We start from the raw sequence: 19,168 nt of genomic DNA, 5'->3' as shown, positions 1-19,168 counted from the left end.
TAGCCCACAAATGTTCTACTCCTTCTGAATGCTTCAATTTTCCTTGGGTATTAAGAATTTTAAAACATTTATTTTCTGTATTTTCTCAGTCTTGGAATAATGGAATCATAGACCTATTTCATTCTTTTGTCACAGTACAACCTTACTCAACCTGGCCCTGTTCCTATACGCCTATCTCCAGGAAGTTATGCCACTTTAAAATTTCAGCATGCTGTCTTTTTATGCTTATTTCTGTCATGTATAGATCTACTAAATTACTCAATATTACCTTATTTTCACTCTATCACCTATCTCATTATCTCATATTCCAAATTCAACACTTGCACACTTTAGCTTCTTCTCAGTTGAGTAAATATCCAAAAATGTTAATAGTCAATGTTGCACTGAGCCTAGCTAATGATAAATATCATCCTTTTAGAGATTCCTAAACCTTGTGAATCTTATTTGCCCAAATCCTCATAACCAATGGAAAAGTCTCTGATAATCAAGGATAGATGCAATAAAAGAGTTTTAAAAATCGCACGGGATATAGAGGCCATCTTTATACTAAATTAAAACTTTATTGAATGAAGAACACTCTCCAGAACACATGGTCTGATGGACTAGGTGTACATTACATGCAATGAAGCTGACACGACAGTAGTTTAACATGGAATGTCAAACAAATTAGTATTTCTCATTGTACAAAACCGTTTATGTAGCTGACATGCAAGAAGAAAACTACGATATTCTGCATTTTCACTGATGAGCTGTGATGAGTTTTTAAAAGGCATTTGAAGAACTGGTAGATTTCTTGAGAATATATTTCAAATAAATTAGTTACATGTGTGTACTCCTGAAACCTCTTTCAATCTTTCTTGCATTCCCAATAAAATCTTAGTGCAAACATCAATATTGCTGGTCACTCCAAAAGACTGTCAAACTCATAATAGAATACAAGTTCTGAATTAATGTATATTAAGTAGGACAGAACCAAGAATACCAGTTACTGCAAAATCCATTTAGGCACACTTAACAGTCCACCCAAAGCATTTCCTCTAAGTCTCTCACATTAGTTACTAAAGCCTGTTTACAGTACTAAAATTCTATTATTCAAGCATCAACGATTACATTTCTGAAAAAGAAAATCATTCATTTCAGCAATAGCATTACTGCTATACTCTAAAAAAGAGAAAAAAGGAAACAAACAAAAAAAAAGAATCATAATTAACAAAACCAGTATCCATAATAGGATACATGGGGAAAAACATTTTAGGGAAAAAAAAGTGTGCCTTACTTGCACAGCAGGAATTATATAATGTAAACACCATGTTGGCCCACACCACAAAATCCATGAGGAAGGTTCAAATTTGAACACCATGTGTGCATTATTTTCAAATCTGTGTTTGTGAGTTTATACTGCATCTGCTTGTACCAACATATGACAAATAAAACACACTCTTCCACACACACATACAAGTGATTGTTAAATATTGAGCATGGCTTGCTTCCCTGACTCTAACTCAAAAAATGTTAAGTGGCATCCAATCGTTTCAAAAATGTTGACAGAAACCGTTAAATGAATGTGAGTAGTAGTTGAGGAATGATGAAAAAGTGATGGTAATAATAGGATGCAAGTGGATGTAAAAAAAGAATGTACATATCATTGGCAGATTCGCAAATACATGGAAAGTCTTTTTCTGTGGGCCTTGTCTGAACTTTTAAACTGATACCAAGAATAAAAAATATAGTAGCACAAGTCTATTGACACCTGGAGGCTCAGGCCTAGAAAGCTTACCTTCAAAGTGCAAATTTTAACAATGGAATGTTTTAACAGGGACATAAAGACAATCTTGATAAAAAGATTTCAGGAAGTATTTTTTCCTGGTTAAAGTTATTTCAGTTTCTTGGTACAACAAAAAAGTATTTAGCCAAAAATATCACCCACTCTTTCACATACACAGAACTATTCTTAGGGGTGTGTGGGGGAGAAAAAGCCCTTACCTATGTATCACCTAATGCAACTTTTATTTAAAACCTAAGTTCTCTGAATCAACTACATTAAATACCAATATGTACCTCCCTTATCCCCTCCCTCTCCACCCACCTATCCCAAACACCCCCAATGAACCCAGGTATTCTAATGTCTTTGTGTTTTCTAAGCCTCATGACGAAGGCTGTTGAGTACCACCTCCACGGAACAGAATGAACACCTAAGGTGCACTTTCTACAGCACCTTTTTCTTCTCCACCATTGAGTGGAATCTCGATGCTCTCAAGCCTGGATCTAGATTTCCAGGTCATCAGGCCGGGGTCGGCTGCTGGCGCGACTGCTGGCTCTGCTCGAAGGCCCCTGGTCCACAATGGCTAGTGGTTGCAGTTCGTGCCTAGTATCCAGTTTTTTAGGATTCTGGTTGTCATCAGGGAAATCAAAAGGCTGTGCGTGGGAGTTAGAGATGGTGCTTCCTGCCTGCCCCATTCGATTTTGTTCTGCACTGTAATTAGCCCAGTTTTGCTCACTTGCTTGTTTGTTGTAATTGCGGCAGGAAGAATTGTTTCTGTCTCCGGTAACCAGCTTGTACCCGGGAGGAGACATGGGCGAGAGAGGAGCGGTTGGTGAAGAGCAGCCATTGAAATAAGCGTATTTTGGAGATCCAACGTCTTTGGAGGGGCTCAGCGGGCCGATGGTGGTGTGGTAAGGATGACCTTTTCCCTTCACACGATCCTTAACACCCTTGAAGAAGACATAGAAGAGTTCGATGACGTTCAAGGCAAGAGACACCAAGGACACCACCAGCATGAAAATGATGAAGATGGTTTTCTCTGTGGGACGCGAGAGGAAGCAGTCCACCTGATGCGGGCAGGGATCTCTTTTGCAAGTGTAGACGGCACTCAAGCTGAATCCATAGATGTACCATTGGATCAGCAAGAAGGCCACCTCAAAGAGCGACTTGAAGAGGATACTGATGATGTAGGTTCGCAGCAAGCCCCCTCGCATTTTCACCTTGCCATGCTCTTCAATGCCGTACTTGAACTTCTTGATTTCAATCTGCTTCAAGTGCATCTCCACATTGACACCATCAGTTTGGGCAACTTTGAGTTCCTCCTCTTTCTTGTTCAGTTTCTCTTCCTTTCGCGTCACGTAGAACACATGAGCCAGGTACAAGAGCGTGGGGACAGACACAAATATGATCTGCAGGACCCAGAAGCGCACGTGAGAGATTGGAAAGGACTTGTCATAGCAGACGTTCTCACAACCAGGTTGCTGAGTGTTACAACGAAAGGCAGACTGCTCGTCACCCCAGGCTGACTCAACCGCTGTCCCCAGTAGCAGGATTCGGAAAATGAAAAGGACTGACAGCCACACCTTCCCTCCGGCTGTGGAATAGGCTTGAACTTTGTCAAGGAGTTTGCCTAAGGCACTCCAGTCACCCATGTTGCCTGGGTGCTCCCTGAAAAGAAACAAAAAAACAACTAAATGATCATAGACTGTGACTTATTTATTTTATAGTTCCTTTCAGCTGACAGTCAAAAGTTGTGAAAGGTCTCTAGCACTCTTCCAAAAAAAGCCACGAGCAAACAAATTTTCTTGAGATATACATAAGTCTCAGAAGCAACAGAGCCTCTGTGCCGAGTAAACTGCAGTCTTAACCTGCAAAGATCTATCACTTGCCCCACCACTGTCCGGCCACGTGACTTGAGAAGTTGTCTGTGTGAAGTGCCTCTGCTTATTTTATCCGTCTGATAAATGAGGACAGTTCTTGCCTGCAAGGCCTGTGACTGGATGCAGGCCTAAGAAAAATGCTGATGTGTGTTATTCAAAAAGCATGGGCATCTAAGCATTGAGGGAAGGACACTCATGAACATATTTATACGTGCACATGCATGCAACCTGGTTCCAAACCTCAGTCCTATTATATAGCACTTTATTCCTAATTGTACTCCAAAATGTTTCTCCTTGGTATTTCAAGTAGAATTTGTGCATACTCTATATTAGGTCATTTATACTTCTCTCTTTTTTCGTAAACAGTAACAGGTGGTTCAGAAATCTTTCTTCTGCCCAGGGTATTATAATATTTAGTACTAAAATACACCATTGACCCAATGTGTCCTTTATATGTAGGAACCTATTTTCAAAAACAAAGACTCGGTGTCTATCACATTTCAAGTAAAAGTTCGATTTGTCTCAATATCAATTATAGCCTGAAAAATAAAAAAGACCACCTTAAAGTTTATCTCTAGCACAAATGATTGGTTTTCAACTTTTGATTGCTACACTGTCAAGTTCCCTTACTGGGCTTTGGGCCCTCAGTCTATATATTCAATTTAACTTCCCACCAATATCTAGATATCTTAAGCCTAGGACTTCCTCATTATTGGGGATAAGAAAAAGACCCAAGTCCATAGAGATGGTAGGAATCCCAAACATTATTTATCTAGTTCAATTTATACTTCTAATTGCTAATAGTCCATTTAACCGAGGAAAATTGAGGTCTTAAGGACAGAGGAAATATTCAGCTATGAGTAGAGCCAGAAGAAGACTTATGATCCGAAGGCCAAGGCTTTCTGGTGAACCATGCTGGTTTTAAAATTATTATAAAGTTAGGTTAAAGCTAGAAATGTTTCCATGCTTTGATATGTACAATCTCAGCAAGGGCTGAAAGCTGGAAATAAATAAATAACACTACATGTGGCAAGCATAGAGAATATAGCCTAATTTCCAGCAGACAGTAGCAATTGGAGGGTTTAGAAAAGCATGAAGTAGTCAAAGATTTATTTAATAATTAAAAACAAGCAAAGCAAAGACTTTCCAGGAGCTTAGCAACGAATTTTAAATAGTGTTACTAAAAGTTGGATTATATAGGCTTCTTAGAAATATGTTCATTATCTGAATTCAAAGAAGTTTCTCCTCTGGTGTTAAAACTAAGAGCTGTCTTCTCCTTGTAGGAAGTAAATGAAATCCAGGGACATCATCTTCTCCATCATGAAACATTTCGTTTCTATCTAATGCTGCACCGCCTGTCAATAGAGGCCAGAAAAAGTGAAATGGAACCTGGCCTGGGATTTCCTGGATGGAACAAAGAGATGGCTGATTCAAAAAGCTAAGCTACCAGCTATCGAAATTAGTAGTTGATGGGTGTCTTCAATGACCGCCTAGAGACTGGTGCCAAAGAATGCTGGGGAAAAGTGGGAGGCAGGTGGGCAGGTCGCGGAAATAACGCTCTTTCAGTCGTCATAAAAAAGGGAGCTTCCCTTCTATTTTTGGGAAGGGCCACTCTAGATTCTGAAGTGACACACTGGATAGTAAAACTGATGTATGAAGAGAACAATCAAACAAGAACAAAGGCTTGTAGGGTTGACAAAGAGAGTTAAATAGACAAGGGAAGGGCTGAAGTGAGGGAGTAATTTAGCTTTGATGGACAGTTTGATGGTGAGAGAATGTAAAAGGAAAAACCTACAATCTAGCAGAAAATACTACATTGGAAATGAAGGAGTACAGTCGTTGCAGCTCAAACAAACATTACAGAATTTTTGGAGCTATGTGAGTAGACTGTTTCTATGTGATGATGTATAAATTGGCCCAAATTCTGTTTGTAGAGAATTACAACATTTTGCCAGTGTCATCTGCTTTTGCTCAGATACTCCAATTATGGGATGGAAAACAACAACAAAAACAATCAAGTATAAAATGATAAACTCTTTGCATACATCTCATCAATTCATGCAATTGAGCTCATGACAAACTTAACATGCTTAGAAATATGACCGGGCACACGGAGAAGCTGTCATTTTGTTCGGTGTTTCATCATTATTCAAAAGTAAAATATGATTGCGTAGATGTTTGTGGCAACTAATTACTAAGTTTCTTTACCTTCTATGGAAAATACCCCATAGCGTCATAGTGTGTGAAGTGGGTCACTGGGCAGTTCTCTAGGTAGTTCTTTATTAACACCCAGCAACTTAATTGCAAAGTTGTCTTTTCTTCAAGCACCCACACAGCTGTCATTTGCATTAATGAGTTATACTCTTTCATCTGAATAAGAATTATCCAACTGGGCACCTAGTACCCCATACACATAGACACCCGTCATTACCACTATCGTAGAGACTGTCAGATAATGCTTACTGTGATGGTTTATTTATGATTCTCAAGAAGTAAAAAAACAGTTAACATTTTGGTAGGTGTCCACTTTATAGTGAATCAAAAGTTCTATCAACTAGTTGTCCCCCCACCCCTGTTAATATTTTCATTTTTCCAAATCTTAGTTGAAAAATTGTCTTAATTTTCCATGTAGACTAAGTTCTAGGTTAAGGAGTTGTGCAAGTTCTTGTTAGGAGCAAAGGCTTGACAGCAGCTGGACCATCCTTCTTGTGCTTTCTGTGTATCATGTTAGATCACATTTTCCATTATTCTTCATGGCTTTCTAGACTAGAGGCCAAAAGCCACAGGCACCCAAGTGTAACCTACCCCGAGAATTCTCTGGATCTTTTGCAGTGGTTCCTGAACTGCATCACAATCTCTTGGCAGAATTTATTAAAAACACATTCCTGGCACTCACCGGTCTGAATAAATCTGATTTTCTGGGGGTAGGACCTGGGAAATCAATTTTTTGTTTGTTTTATTCTTTTTTTAAACAAATGCCCTAGGTGATTCTGAAGTTAAGGTTTCAGGCTAGGAGGCAAACAATGGTTTCTTCACATTTTTGATGATCTCTTGTTCAAAATTTTTAGGAGTTGGGAAATCTCAGGAGAGCAAGAAGGGACAGAGAGTGTCTAAACAGGCCAAGGGCGAGGGCTAGCACAGGTTGCTCTCCGGGCATCTGGGAACTGAGCTTCCCCTCCACTGTGCCATCCCTCGTCACTCTGCACCTCCATCTCCTGCTCTCCAGGAGCACAAGGACTCAAACTCTTTATTCAAAAGGAAAATAAAGTTTCAATTTTAAATTACTTTTGATTGTCCCTTTTGGCAGAGCCTTAAAAACAAATCACCATGCCAAAGCTGCTGTCAAGTCGCTCCACATCATTAATGTCCTAATAATTATTAGGAGAATTGGAAAATCTTTTACTTTCAATTTTAAAGATTTTCCCAAGAAGAGACAACTATGAGTTGAGAGTGAAGATTTAAAATAAAATAAGCAGGACTGTTGAAAACTAAAGCGAGACTTGATATCTATCACTTTTTCATGGTTGAAGGTAAATACTCAGGGAAGATGAAGGCCATTAATATTTGACAGAATAAAATCATAAAGTCTAAAAATATATAAGGAAATGTCTATGGAAGTTCTGGATAAAAGTCATTTAACGGATTTCTTTGGGGGAAAAGGAAATGCCATGTGTGTGTGTGTTTCTAATATACTAAAACCAAAAAATTTTAAGCTTCAAAACTAAAATGTAAACCCTCCTAAAGTTTTTAGGTTTTTTATAAGAACCCCTGTCTGTTGCAGTGAACGTCTTTTGAGGGGGCTCAGTTGTGACATTCCTCTACAGTTACAGCAGTCGCACGTCCTCTCCGTAATATTCCTACCCACACATAATTAACGTAACCCACATGCAATCTGTCAGCAAATACTATAAGCATTAGCTTCCCCCAAAAAACAGACTATGACTGAGTCTCACCACTATGTCTGCTCTTAGCCTGATCTCAGCCATCATCAGCTCTCTTCAGGTTACACATCGCTACCCTAGTCACTCTGCTTACCAATCCATTCTCCTCAAATAGTCAATCTTGAACAGACAAATTAACCAACAAGCTGATCAGCCTGGATCAGCTCTGGCCCAGCCACGTGGCTCACCACTTCTCTTCTTTATTAGGGCTCTGTGCTGGTCCCACCTCATCCCACGGCACTGCAGCCCTGTCCCCTTCCTATTCCCTCTGTCCTGTTTTCGTTTTTTAATGGCCCTTAGCTCTACTTGACATGATTTTACCTGTTTATTGTCTGTCTCCCTGGGTGACAAGGATTTTTATTCCTATCTGCTTTCCTCAACTAGAATGTGAGCTCCGCGAGGCAGTTTGCTTGCTGCTGTATCCCCAGTGCGTAAAACAGTAAGAGATGCTGCATAAATATCTACTGAATGAATTACGTGGGGCCGGCCCAATAAATAAATAAATAAATGCATAGCACCAGGTTTCACCAGTTTGTTTGTTTTTATCTACCATCTCCCTGGAATGCTCTTATAGTTATTATATATCCCAGACTTCTAAAGTTTCAAAATTAGTAATTGAAAAGGGGGACTTTCACAGGACAAAAAAGTAGTATCGTCAGCATCTCATATTATACGGACTATTAAATTTTCAAGTGACAACTGCTGAAACAGAAAACCATCTGTTGAAACAACATGCGTCAAATGATTCCTGAGCGGCCAATAGGACCGAATTAGTAAAAAAGGCTCTTTAACAAAGAGCTGGTTGAGTTTACTGGACCAGATTGTAGTGAGTTGGGATTCTTGCAGAAGTGCACCAGGTATCAGATGATTATTCAGTTTCACTATCATGTTTACAGGTTAAGATTTAAACAACGAAATCGTGTGACGGTTGTTTCCCAGTTCTGTATTATTCTAACTTTGTACCACACAATTTTATTATTGCTGAGAACACAAGAAGAAAGAGACCTTTAAATTTATGTTTATTTCAACAATGACAAATCTCGGGAAAGCTCTGGAGCTCTGAAGGGTATGAGCTGCAGCTCACATCAAGCCCAGTTAATACATCTCCATATAGTCTGAGTCTATGCAGGCAGTTAAGCGATTTGAATCAGGTACCATGGAACGTATTTCCCAGTTCATCAGATAATACACAACCTTTGCTTCCTTATACCATGACAGTTAGCCTAACTCTGTGGTGTATCAAACCGATTCCATGTAAACATCTATTCTATTTAAAAATCTACCTCATGGTTCCCTCATTATCCTTAGATTCTTTTGTACAGAACGATACCAATACATTCAAAGCAAGTATTTGATGTGTAGCTGCATAAAGTTTTTTTAGGTGGCGGGGGGGGGGGCAGCAGAGAGGATGGCACAAACAAGCCTTTCTCTCCTTGGCTCTCATCCCTCTTCATCACATAGTCAAGCTAAATCTGCCTCTGGAGAACAATGAGATGAGATGGCGGTTGAGGGATGAAATGGCAGTTGAGGGGTAAGAGATTCCATCCAGAGAGGATGTTGCTTACCAAAAAGAGACAATCTGCTCCCCAGTTCAATAGCTATTACTCAACTCCCCCACTAAGAGAAGTTTCTCAGGGTCACATTTGGGGTGCTAGAGGAAAATCTCTAAGTCAGGAGTTATAGGTTAAAAGCTATGTTCTTAAATTGTCACCTGATGGGCGTAAAAAATGTTATTTCTATCAGTCCTTGGTGTTGCCCCCCCACCCTCACCTCCAAATTGACTATTTTTACTGAATGGCCTGGTTATTTTGTCATTATATAAAAACACCGTTATGGCTTTTTTAAGTGTATTGATTCAGAACATTCTATTTTCTTCAGTGAGCACGGAATGAGATAAGTCGTGCACATGAAGCTCTTAGTAAGAGCTCAATAAAGTTTAACTATTACTCTTTAAAAGATCTTTAGATACAGATACAGCTCATTTATTTTGTAATTTTGGCATCTTTTCTTTCGCAAAATACCAACTAAGAAATGATTAACATTTTTGTAGTGGTAATCAAAATGAGTTTTCAAGATGCTCTTGTAAGTACAATATTGCTATTTTAGAATCCCATGCAGATTTATCAATTTATAGGGAGAAAGGACTCTGAAGAGTGTCTTGCTTTTGTCTTTCTAGTTGGAGGCATCTCCCTCAAATCAAGAAAAAAGCCACACCCTCTAGAACTTATCTGGCTTACAGAATTGCTAAACAAAACAAAAACACAACACTCTATTTTCTATATTACTGTGAATTTTAAGCATTCCATAAAACATATTTTCTAGAAATTATTTAGAAAGCTAGGGAAATTTGGATGTGAAGATTATGGAAATTTTTAAGGCTAAAGAGATTTATATATATACATACATACACACACACACATATATATATATATATAAAGCTTAACATGGTTTGTGTTTTAATTTTGGCAAAAGACAGTATGTACCTACATCACTAAGTGGTGAAATTAGAAGTCTAATTTCAGTGGAGAATTTAGGTAGCTATCCCAAGAATTCAAAAAAATAAATAAATTAACCTCCCATGGAGGACAAACTCTGGAGAGTTTTTTTTAATTTATCTTATCCATATTGAATATCAACATTAAAGGTAAACACTAGATAATTACTTTTCTCTCCAGAGCTTCACTGGTGTGTGTGGATAAGCTTCAGCATGCTAGTCAAGCAACCGACTCTTGAAGGGAAGTCAGAACAGGAAAGGTGGAGTAGACCGGATTAATAACTGGTGACTTTCTATCCTTCCTTTCCCTGGGGTAAGAGATATGAAGGCTCTGAGACTCATACCAAGCTACACCTCTGGATATTATAAAAGAAGCGAAAGAATGCACTGTATCATGAGTTCTCCATCGCAGGAATTGGAAACATCTAGGAAACAAAACAACTTTGGATATCTGAAAACACACCCTTTTAGATGCTTGCTGCGGAGAATCTCTGGAACCCTGTTTCCCAGGGAAAGTCAGCAATGTAGGAATCCCATTGCAAAGGGTGAGAACTGACAGGATGGAGCAGCTGTGTCATAAAGTATAAAAGGTATTAGGAAAATGTAGAACACAACACGTTTAAACAGCCAAGAAAGCAGGAGCAGAGCACCACCACTGCATTTTCCAGGCAAAGGGCAGGTGACAACTGTACCCTGATTTGGGGAAGTACAAAGCATCACACGTTGAGGGGAACGTGGTCCAGAGGGACAGAATCAACACCTCGCCAGGACAGAATGTACTTCCTGCCCTTTGTATAACTTTGTCAATTCGGCCTACATAGAAGAACGAATTACTCTTCCCCGAGGTGTTTTCTAACTGGCTTATTTCATTCCTGGGGAGGGAGTTAGTCTAAGGAGATCTTCTCTGCATTACTACAGGATTTATTTTCAGCCATCCTTGTACCAAAGTAAAAATTAGGCTTCTTAAAAAAATCTCATATGCCACGGGGTACTTTTGACTGAGTTCAAGTGGGCCCAGTTTTCCGAGGGTGAGATTGAGCATCTTCTCATTACTAACTTGGTTAGGGAAGCAAAGGAATTCAATTATCACCTCCAAATAAAGCTGTGTCTATTTTTCCAACGGTTTCGTTTATAGCTCTCGTCTTTCCACTCCCACTTGCTCTTGTAGAGAGAAACAAGGGCACGCCTTAGGGTGAGGATGAAGATGAGGATGGACCAGGAGAGCTTCCGATAAGCTTTATTAGAGACGTCCAGTAAACACCTGGATGGCTAAGAGGGCATTGTGGGCGACCAGAAGCTCGGAACTCCCAGATTGAGTTTCCGAATCCTGTACTGATTCGTCCTAGGCCACCTTATTAGCTCCTTCCTTAATCCATTATGGGGCTTCCCCCGCGCTTCCCGCGCCGCCCTCCCCCCCCCCCCCCCCCCCCCCGGCCCCATTCCAAATTTCGAGAACTTCCAGGAGAGTTAGAAGTGCAGTTTAGGTAATCTCCGAGGTACGCAGGTTTCCTTTCCCAACGCTTAGACAGTAGAATTCAACACGTTTACGAGAAAAAAGGACACGGTGATGGGGGTGAGAGGGAAGGGAAGGGAAATTAGATTGACAAGTTTAATTAAATTAATTATTTGCTCTTCTTTCACCATTGGGCACGCATCCATCTCCCCCGCCCCTCTCCCGCTCCCGCTCTCCCCCCTCCCCTTCCTCCTCAGCGGCGGAACTCGGACCTGCGCTTGCTGGGACTTGCAAGGATCGGAGGGAAACCTCTCGGCAAACCTCTCCAAAGCCCGGGGGGCTCGGGCGCTGCAGGAGTCCGGGCGAGCTGGGCGGAGGCTAAGATGGCAGGAGGCGCCCCGCGCCGGCCCTGGTCGGGTCCCCGGCCTCCACAAAGCTTTCATTTTTGTTTGCTTTTCAGCATTCTCTGGTGCAAATCCTTCAAACTGCTGGGTCATACCAAGAATTTAAACTAACTTACTCTAGTCTGTTTAGTTAGAACAGACAGAATCCTTAGCGGGCACGAAAATTCCTGGTTGCCTTTCTGGCTAACAGAATGTGTGTTACCAGTAAGAGCATTTAAAGAAATTGGATCCTTGTTAATAACAGATCAGAGTCATCATTAGCTTACTGGCAGCTCCGACTCAAAAAAGTTGCCTCGGAGCTCTGAGGTCTGTTGCAGGTTCGGACAGGAGGAGGGGATTGGGGGAGGTTAGCTTCCTCTAAGGCGCCGTTTAAGAAATTTCGTCTCCTATTCTTTCTAGGAGCTCCTGTCTTAAGAGACGGTTTTGGAAATGCACCCTGGCACACACTCTTTTCTAAACGTCTGCTCTCTCCCTCCTACGCTTTGTAAGTAACCACCACCCATTCAAGGCATTTCATGTCCTGAGTTGCTAACGTGGTCGAGTAAAAGGTGGTTTTCCTGAGTGTCCCAAATTTCTCCATGGTGGTTGCTAACACGGAGTAACTATTTACTGTTGCTTTAAAAAACTTCAATATTACAAGTCTGATTTTTATACCTTTTTGTTTACCGGGGAAAATTCTAGGAAGGGACCACGTGGAAGTCAAGTAACCGTAAGGTCTTAACAAAGCGCTTTAAGAAGTTAGCTTTGCGAGGCAATAGAACATCAATCAAGATTTGCATGTGAAAAAGGACAAAGCGTAGAATTCTATAGCAAGCACGCTAAGCAAATTTGCAGTTTGATTTTTGTGATGTCAGTCAAGTCCCCCCCCAGGCCCCTCAGCCCCTTCCCCCAACAAGTTACAAAGCACCTAGAGGGTTACTGATTACAAAAAAATAATACTCTAAAATGAAGAACCAAATATCCAGTAATCTCATGCTTCATTCTAGTAGGAAGGTCTGAATCTTATTTTACCTGTTGCTTTCTTCATAGAAACTTTCTAATAGTCAAAAAAGTAAATAGCAAACATTCACTTTTAACCTTAAAACTATAGGAACACTTTCAAGTTCATCATTCCATTTACAGTATCATATCAAAGCTACATTGAACCCATTTAAGAACTTTAGAAAAGTTTTACTTAGAGAAAAAGAAAAGAATAAGTAAAGTATTTTTTTTAACTTACTCTTTTTCTCAAAAGAAATGAAGTACGCTCGCCAAGTGACTGAACTCCTTAGAGGATGAAGTAAAATGAAAACGCGAGTCCAGGCACTCGGACCTGGCTATTTAAAGTTTAAAAGTCTGCCGCTCTTTGGTACTTTCTTCACTCCTTCTCCCTAATGAAAGAAAAGTGCTGATACCTTGTAAAAGCTTTTTTCTAACTTGGAGCACAGAGCCTTTAAAAGTTTCAAGCCACTGACTCGACGGGGAGGAGGAGCTAGAGGAAAGGGGCGGAGAGTGGAGAGGAGGCCGGTGGACGCGAAGGGTGGAGGAGCGAGGCGGGGGAGCAGCCAGGTCGAGATAAAGTTTTAGTTCAAATTTGCTGACGAGAGAAATGAAAGAGCATTGGAGACGTGAATGCCACTACTTGTAGTTACTCTTTACAGATAACAATTACTGGTTTTATTAGTGCTTGTTTCATCAAAAGTCCAGGGATAATAAAAAGTCGTATGTTTTACAATATTACAACATTTTCTAAAATAAAAATATATATTTTACAGTAAATGAAAATGGTGGAAAAGAGTATAGCCAGTGCAGACTTGTTTCATATTGGCCAAGGTGTGTGAAGTTAAAGGTGGGTGTGAGTGAGTTATTTGATGATCTAATTCCTTGCCTTTTGATTTTTGTAGGGACAATTAACAAAGGAAACCGTGGGGATGGGAGAGAGACATTTAAAAAAGGAACATAGAGGCTGGGATGCCCATCTCAAATCCACCTTCCAGTGCTTTGACTGCTTTGAATTTTTACTCTTTCCTTCAGTTTAGCCAAAACTACATTTGTATTTATAACTGTATAATATATAATATGTTTTGACTGTGAAATCTGGATAATTTGAACTCCACCAGATCTCCAGGGAACTGAAAATTTATAATATTTCACTCCCTTTCATGCCATCGCACTAAAAACAAAATCTCTTACTTAATGAAATGTCAGGATATTTTTTATGAAATACTCATGTTAAATTGGCATTAAGCGGGTCCCAAACTATCGACCCTCTTTGAGACCATCTCCTTCTCTAAGACCCACTGGGGAGATTTCTGCCCAATGACAGTAGAACCGTGCATATAATTTTTATACTCTTTTCCAACCACTTCATAGCTGTCCATCACTCTGCATTAGGGTTTGTAATGGCCTGAGTCATGTGGCCTCATTCTTAGACAGGGTACCTGCTTTGAGGACTCCCCAGATGCCATCCCAGAAGGCTGTGGCAGGACAGTTCCCCATAAACAGTCTTCAGTGATGCTCCTGAGGTTGGGCAGGGAAATGTCTTGGCCATTATTCTCTGGGAAAAAATGCAAACTCATCGAGCCTTAAAATTTCTTACTCTTTTTTTCACTAATACAAATAAGGGAAAAAAACAGAATGGCAAATATTTCCTGATAGATAATTTTCCCTAAATATACTTTCATTAAAATGATTAATAAAACACCTTTTGAAATGTAGTTTTAAGACATGGTTTTGCTCTCTCATTTGCTGGCTATACTATTTCCGAGGGTACATTTTTCTTTAAGTTAAAGAAGGGAAAAAAGAAATAGAAATTGTAATCTGAGTTTCAAGTCTTCAAACTCAGTACCCATAAATACTCTTCTGATCTTGTATTTATATTGTGCTTTCCTACAAACGAGTCTATTGTTTTGTCCTAACTAAAAATTATCTTATTAGGTTCAGAACACATTCACGAAAATGTGATTTATTCTTCTTATTATAAGAAAATCTGCTTTTCTCCCCCTTTTTAAAAAATAAGTCTATGCTACCCTTAATTTACATAATTATTTGCTTTACTTTTGCAAAATTATTTATTAAGTACAATTATTACTGAAATTCTTCATTTTATTGAGAAGTTTTCCTAAAATGCTAATTCAGAATTAGTTGCATGAAAGAAAAGTTGCAATTGACTATTTTATAACAGATTGTTAAAGGAAAACATTGTGTTTACTTCCCATTATGTTTTGTTAGGTGTATAAAAGGATATTGATGTCTAAGCATTCTGCTACCTTTTGTCTTTAGTTTTTTGCCTAAATGACTAATTGGAAATAGAACTGAAGAACTTCTTTACACCAAATTAAGTTACTTACTTGTAGATATCCCTTAAACCATTTTCTAAGCCAAAAGGATTGGGCATAGCATGAGCCACTAATTAATTAATTCTCTTAACATAAGGGATGTATGAGATCCTGTATTTCTAAAATGATTTTCCCATGATCCTTCATAAAAGATGAAGACATTCTATGTGATCTTCTCTTCTTTTGGAATAATGGCACCAAAATGTGAGCCTATGAGTAATAATGCTCAGGGGGAGCTGGGTTGCTGTGAATGGCTTCCTTGTTGAAATATTGACAACAGTTTTCTCTCATGGACACCTAGTAGCTTCTCTAAATGCCTAGTAGTAACTCCTACTGTTCTTCATGCTCTAGCAGTGCTGGTGAGTTACGTCTTGACCAATAATGTACTTTTATAAAGAATTCTACTTATCTGAACTTAGAAGCTGGTCTCCATTGTAATGTTTTGCAAAAATTGTGGGATGGATGTGTTTTTTTTTTTAAATCTTTTTTTTTTTTTTTGAGGAAGACTAGCCCTGAGCTAACTGCTGCCAATCCTCCTCTTTTTGTTGAGGAAGACTGGCCCTGAGCTAACATCCATGCCCATGTTCCTCTACTTTATATGTGGGACGCCTACCACAGCATGACGTGCCAAGCGGTGCCATATCCGCACCCGGAATCCGAACCTGCGAACCCCGGGCCACCAAAGCAGAACATGTGAACTTAACTGCGGTGCAACCAGGCTGGCCCAAGGGATGGATGTTTCCTAAATGTGTTTTTTTCATATTCTCAGAAATGCCAATGCTGTTTCATTAATATAAACACTTTGACTTCCCAGAACTGTATCTTCTCTTATTGCCGGGCCTTGTGTGTGTGGAAGAAGTGGACGCAGCCTGATTTGCTGGTCAAGCAACTGTGCTCTTGAGGGATGAGAGACAGTCATTTACAGCTCCTGTCATCTGCAGAGTTTCTTTAGGCACCACCATGAGCCAGACCTCAGACTCTGTGTTATCCATGTTGCTCTGTGCATTTCATTGTTTCTCTTTTTGAGAACTGTGAGAAGTATTTTTTTAGTGTGAGAACCAACTGTATTTTTTGATTTTCACCTTTGTTTCAAAATACCAATTTCTGGAATTTTAAGAGATCAGTGGATTAATTTCTAAGGATTTTAGATGTCTATCTCACGCAAACTCTGGTGTATCACTCTCACCTCAATCAGAAGCATCAACTTTCAAAAATAATTGGTAGCTGTCGGTGAGTGAGTTACAGGAACGTGACGTAGGGTATAGATAGGAGTGAGAGGGGAAGCTAGGGAAGAGTTATGAGAACTTGATGAAGGAATGAATGGGGAAGACAACTAGGGTTATTTATAAGGAAAATATCGCCTAAGTAGTGTAGGAGTCTTAACTTTGAGAAAGGGACAGTTCTTCCTTTAAAGCAAGAGTGAATACAGAGGGTAAAGAAAAAAATAGATATTTTGAGGTGGAGAGTGTAGGCATTAGGAAGGTAGAATTTGAAAGTATTTTATCAAATAAAGTAGGCAAGTTTATCAGCTGACTCTGAAGTAAGAGCAAGCTGATCAGAGTTGAAAAGTTGACAGTGCCTCTGGGGGAATCCAGAGACAGCTGTAGAAGAATGAAAGGATTATCGAAGCCTGGGAGGGTCCAGGATGACTTTGTATTGGAATATGATAGCATTGTCATGGATTTCTTTTTATTAGCATCGGAATAACCCTTTCTATGCACCATATTTCCATTTTATCTAATATGTATTGGACAGCAAAGAAGGAGAAAAAGTTAATTTGGACCTCGATAATACGCCAGTTTGGAAATACTCCATCCAAATTGGTAAAACCAGCCAGAAAATGTGTTCTTAACGTGACCGTTGAACAACCATATTTCCTTTAGAGTAGTGAAGATTTCCCATCATATTACTGACTTGGGCTAGAATCTCTTTTCAGTAGATATATTTCTGGGGTCTGGCAACTTACTTTGTGACTCCAGAGTATTCACTTAACTGAAACTTGCTTCGCATTTATTTAGCATTCTGTCATCCTTGAGAGAGATTTTAAGGATCCAAGTTTGTCTCAACCTGGGTAAAATCTGAACCCATTCTGTAGCCCACGTCTGTCTCCAAGTGAATCTTATTGTGTGGCTACATACAAAAAAAGTATTTGTCAAGGGAAGAATTTTTCCGCTTAATTTTGTTTAGTGGGAAGGAATCCCAGTCAGTGGAAAAATATGTGTTTGGCTCCACCTTCTGTACAGAGTGAAAACGAGCATCATGAGAAGTAACTGGGAAATCACTTCATACTTTCACTGTAAAAAATTTCGCCTTTTTTATTAAGCTTGGTTAATTTTTCCGATCATTTGTGAATGTTTACATTCATTCATTCAGCAAGTGTTTATTATGTCTCAGGAACTCTGCCAATGACGATTTTTAAGTTCTGCAGTGAAGACAAAAGCAGTGTCAGGCTGAACTCCATTCAGCTTTAGGCTTTGAGTTTCGTTTAACTGAATTTTGAAAAAGCAAGCAAATAATGGTGGGAAAAATAATATTAGTTTAGGGTTTTTTTTTTTAAAGGCACATGTTCTTTTCCTCTGTGATTCCACAGAGGGTGGCTATTTTTCAGCGTCCTATCAATGGTGTGTGCCCACTTAAAATAAATTACCAGCAGCAAAGCTAGAGGTTTTGGATCTGAAATTCTTGATTTTGCACACGTTTTAGTTTTGATTGTCTAAGGAGAGGCAATAAGGCATTTGTGTGGATTGACAGTTGGCTGTTGCTCTCACTGTCTAAGTCAGCCGAATATCATCTAACAAATGAGAGAATATGAAAATATCTTAGGGCAAATAAAATTAATGATGTTTAATTAATTAAAAGTCCCTCAGCAAAGTGGTTATCTCATGAGCATAATCATTTGCCATCATTTGTGTTCGGCCTTGTACTAGATGCAATGGAAATTTGGAAAGCTTGGAGTACATTTTATAAATGATTCTTTTTTGTGCAAAATGTTTGCAAACAAGAACATGAACAAACATAGAGTTATAATAAAAAGGGTCTGAACAAAATTATTTACATACTTGTTGAATGATGCCAAAGAAACAGAAAAGACTACGCATTGCTTCAGAAGTCAGCTGGGATAAAAATTCCCAAATGAAATATTTATGTACTTGGTTATAGTACCACTTACCAAAGTCGTTAAAATGCCTTTCTGTTGTATGTCTAAGTCCGCTTTGGTGCACAGGGAAAGGTACCTATGGACAGCTTGATACAGCACATGTCCTTTACGGGTGCACCAAATTTAACAGAGTTTTCATTTAGGATAGCATGAAACAACACAATTATCTCTAAAAAAATCATACATGGTAGTAACTATAAATTCTCTGTGTATTAAAAATAGTACTACCCACATAGCTCTAAGAATGACAAAATTTTAAAACCCCATTAGACCTTTAAGAGACCCTCAAGTTTTCTTATTAATTAATTATTCGCTACTGGAAACAAGTAGTACTTTAGTGTCAGGTGGTTATTAATATAAAAAGAAGGTCCAAAATTGTTGTAGCAGACAATATATTTGGAAGGTCCGGATGACTTTTTAAAGTCGTGGAGATTTATGTGATCATCTACAACAAAACACAAGAGGCCAGGGCCAGCCCAATATAAAGTGAGAATATTATCACCCAATGAAGTATAGTTTAAGGACATCTAAAACTCTTTCAGACTAAAACCGTCTCCCCGCTCATTCCCTCTGCAGGCTAGATTTTCTACCATTCAAGTTCCACCTTTGGATTAAGACATTGGAATCTTTAAGAAGGCAAAAGTGGAAATGAAAGTATATTCTTGGAAGGGGTAAAAAAAAACCCTTAAAATTTATTTTACCTTTGTGACTAACAAAGAGAGCTTTGAAAGACTGGGGATATAAATTCTTATAGGAATAA

General features: G+C 39.2%; 1 protein-coding gene across 1 annotated transcript; it reads right to left on the bottom strand.

Annotated features, from left to right (window-relative positions):
* Positions 1-540: 540 nt before the first annotated feature.
* GJA1 (gap junction protein alpha 1) lies at positions 541-13,517 on the bottom strand. Its single transcript, XM_014859483.3, has 2 exons — positions 13,154-13,517; positions 541-3,430 (listed from the first exon to the last, which is right to left on the bottom strand). The coding sequence occupies exon 2, from the start codon at positions 3,412-3,414 to the stop codon at positions 2,266-2,268; it is 1,149 nt and encodes a 382-aa protein (XP_014714969.1). The 5' UTR covers positions 3,415-3,430; positions 13,154-13,517; the 3' UTR covers positions 541-2,265.
* Positions 13,518-19,168: the final 5,651 nt, after the last annotated feature.

The sequence above is a fragment of the Equus asinus genome, chromosome 24, assembly GCF_041296235.1.
Source record: "Equus asinus isolate D_3611 breed Donkey chromosome 24, EquAss-T2T_v2, whole genome shotgun sequence".
Classification (NCBI taxonomy): domain Eukaryota; kingdom Metazoa; phylum Chordata; class Mammalia; order Perissodactyla; family Equidae; genus Equus; species Equus asinus.
Note: the sequence above shows the minus strand (reverse complement) of the source record. Positions and strands in the feature narration are given on the sequence as shown.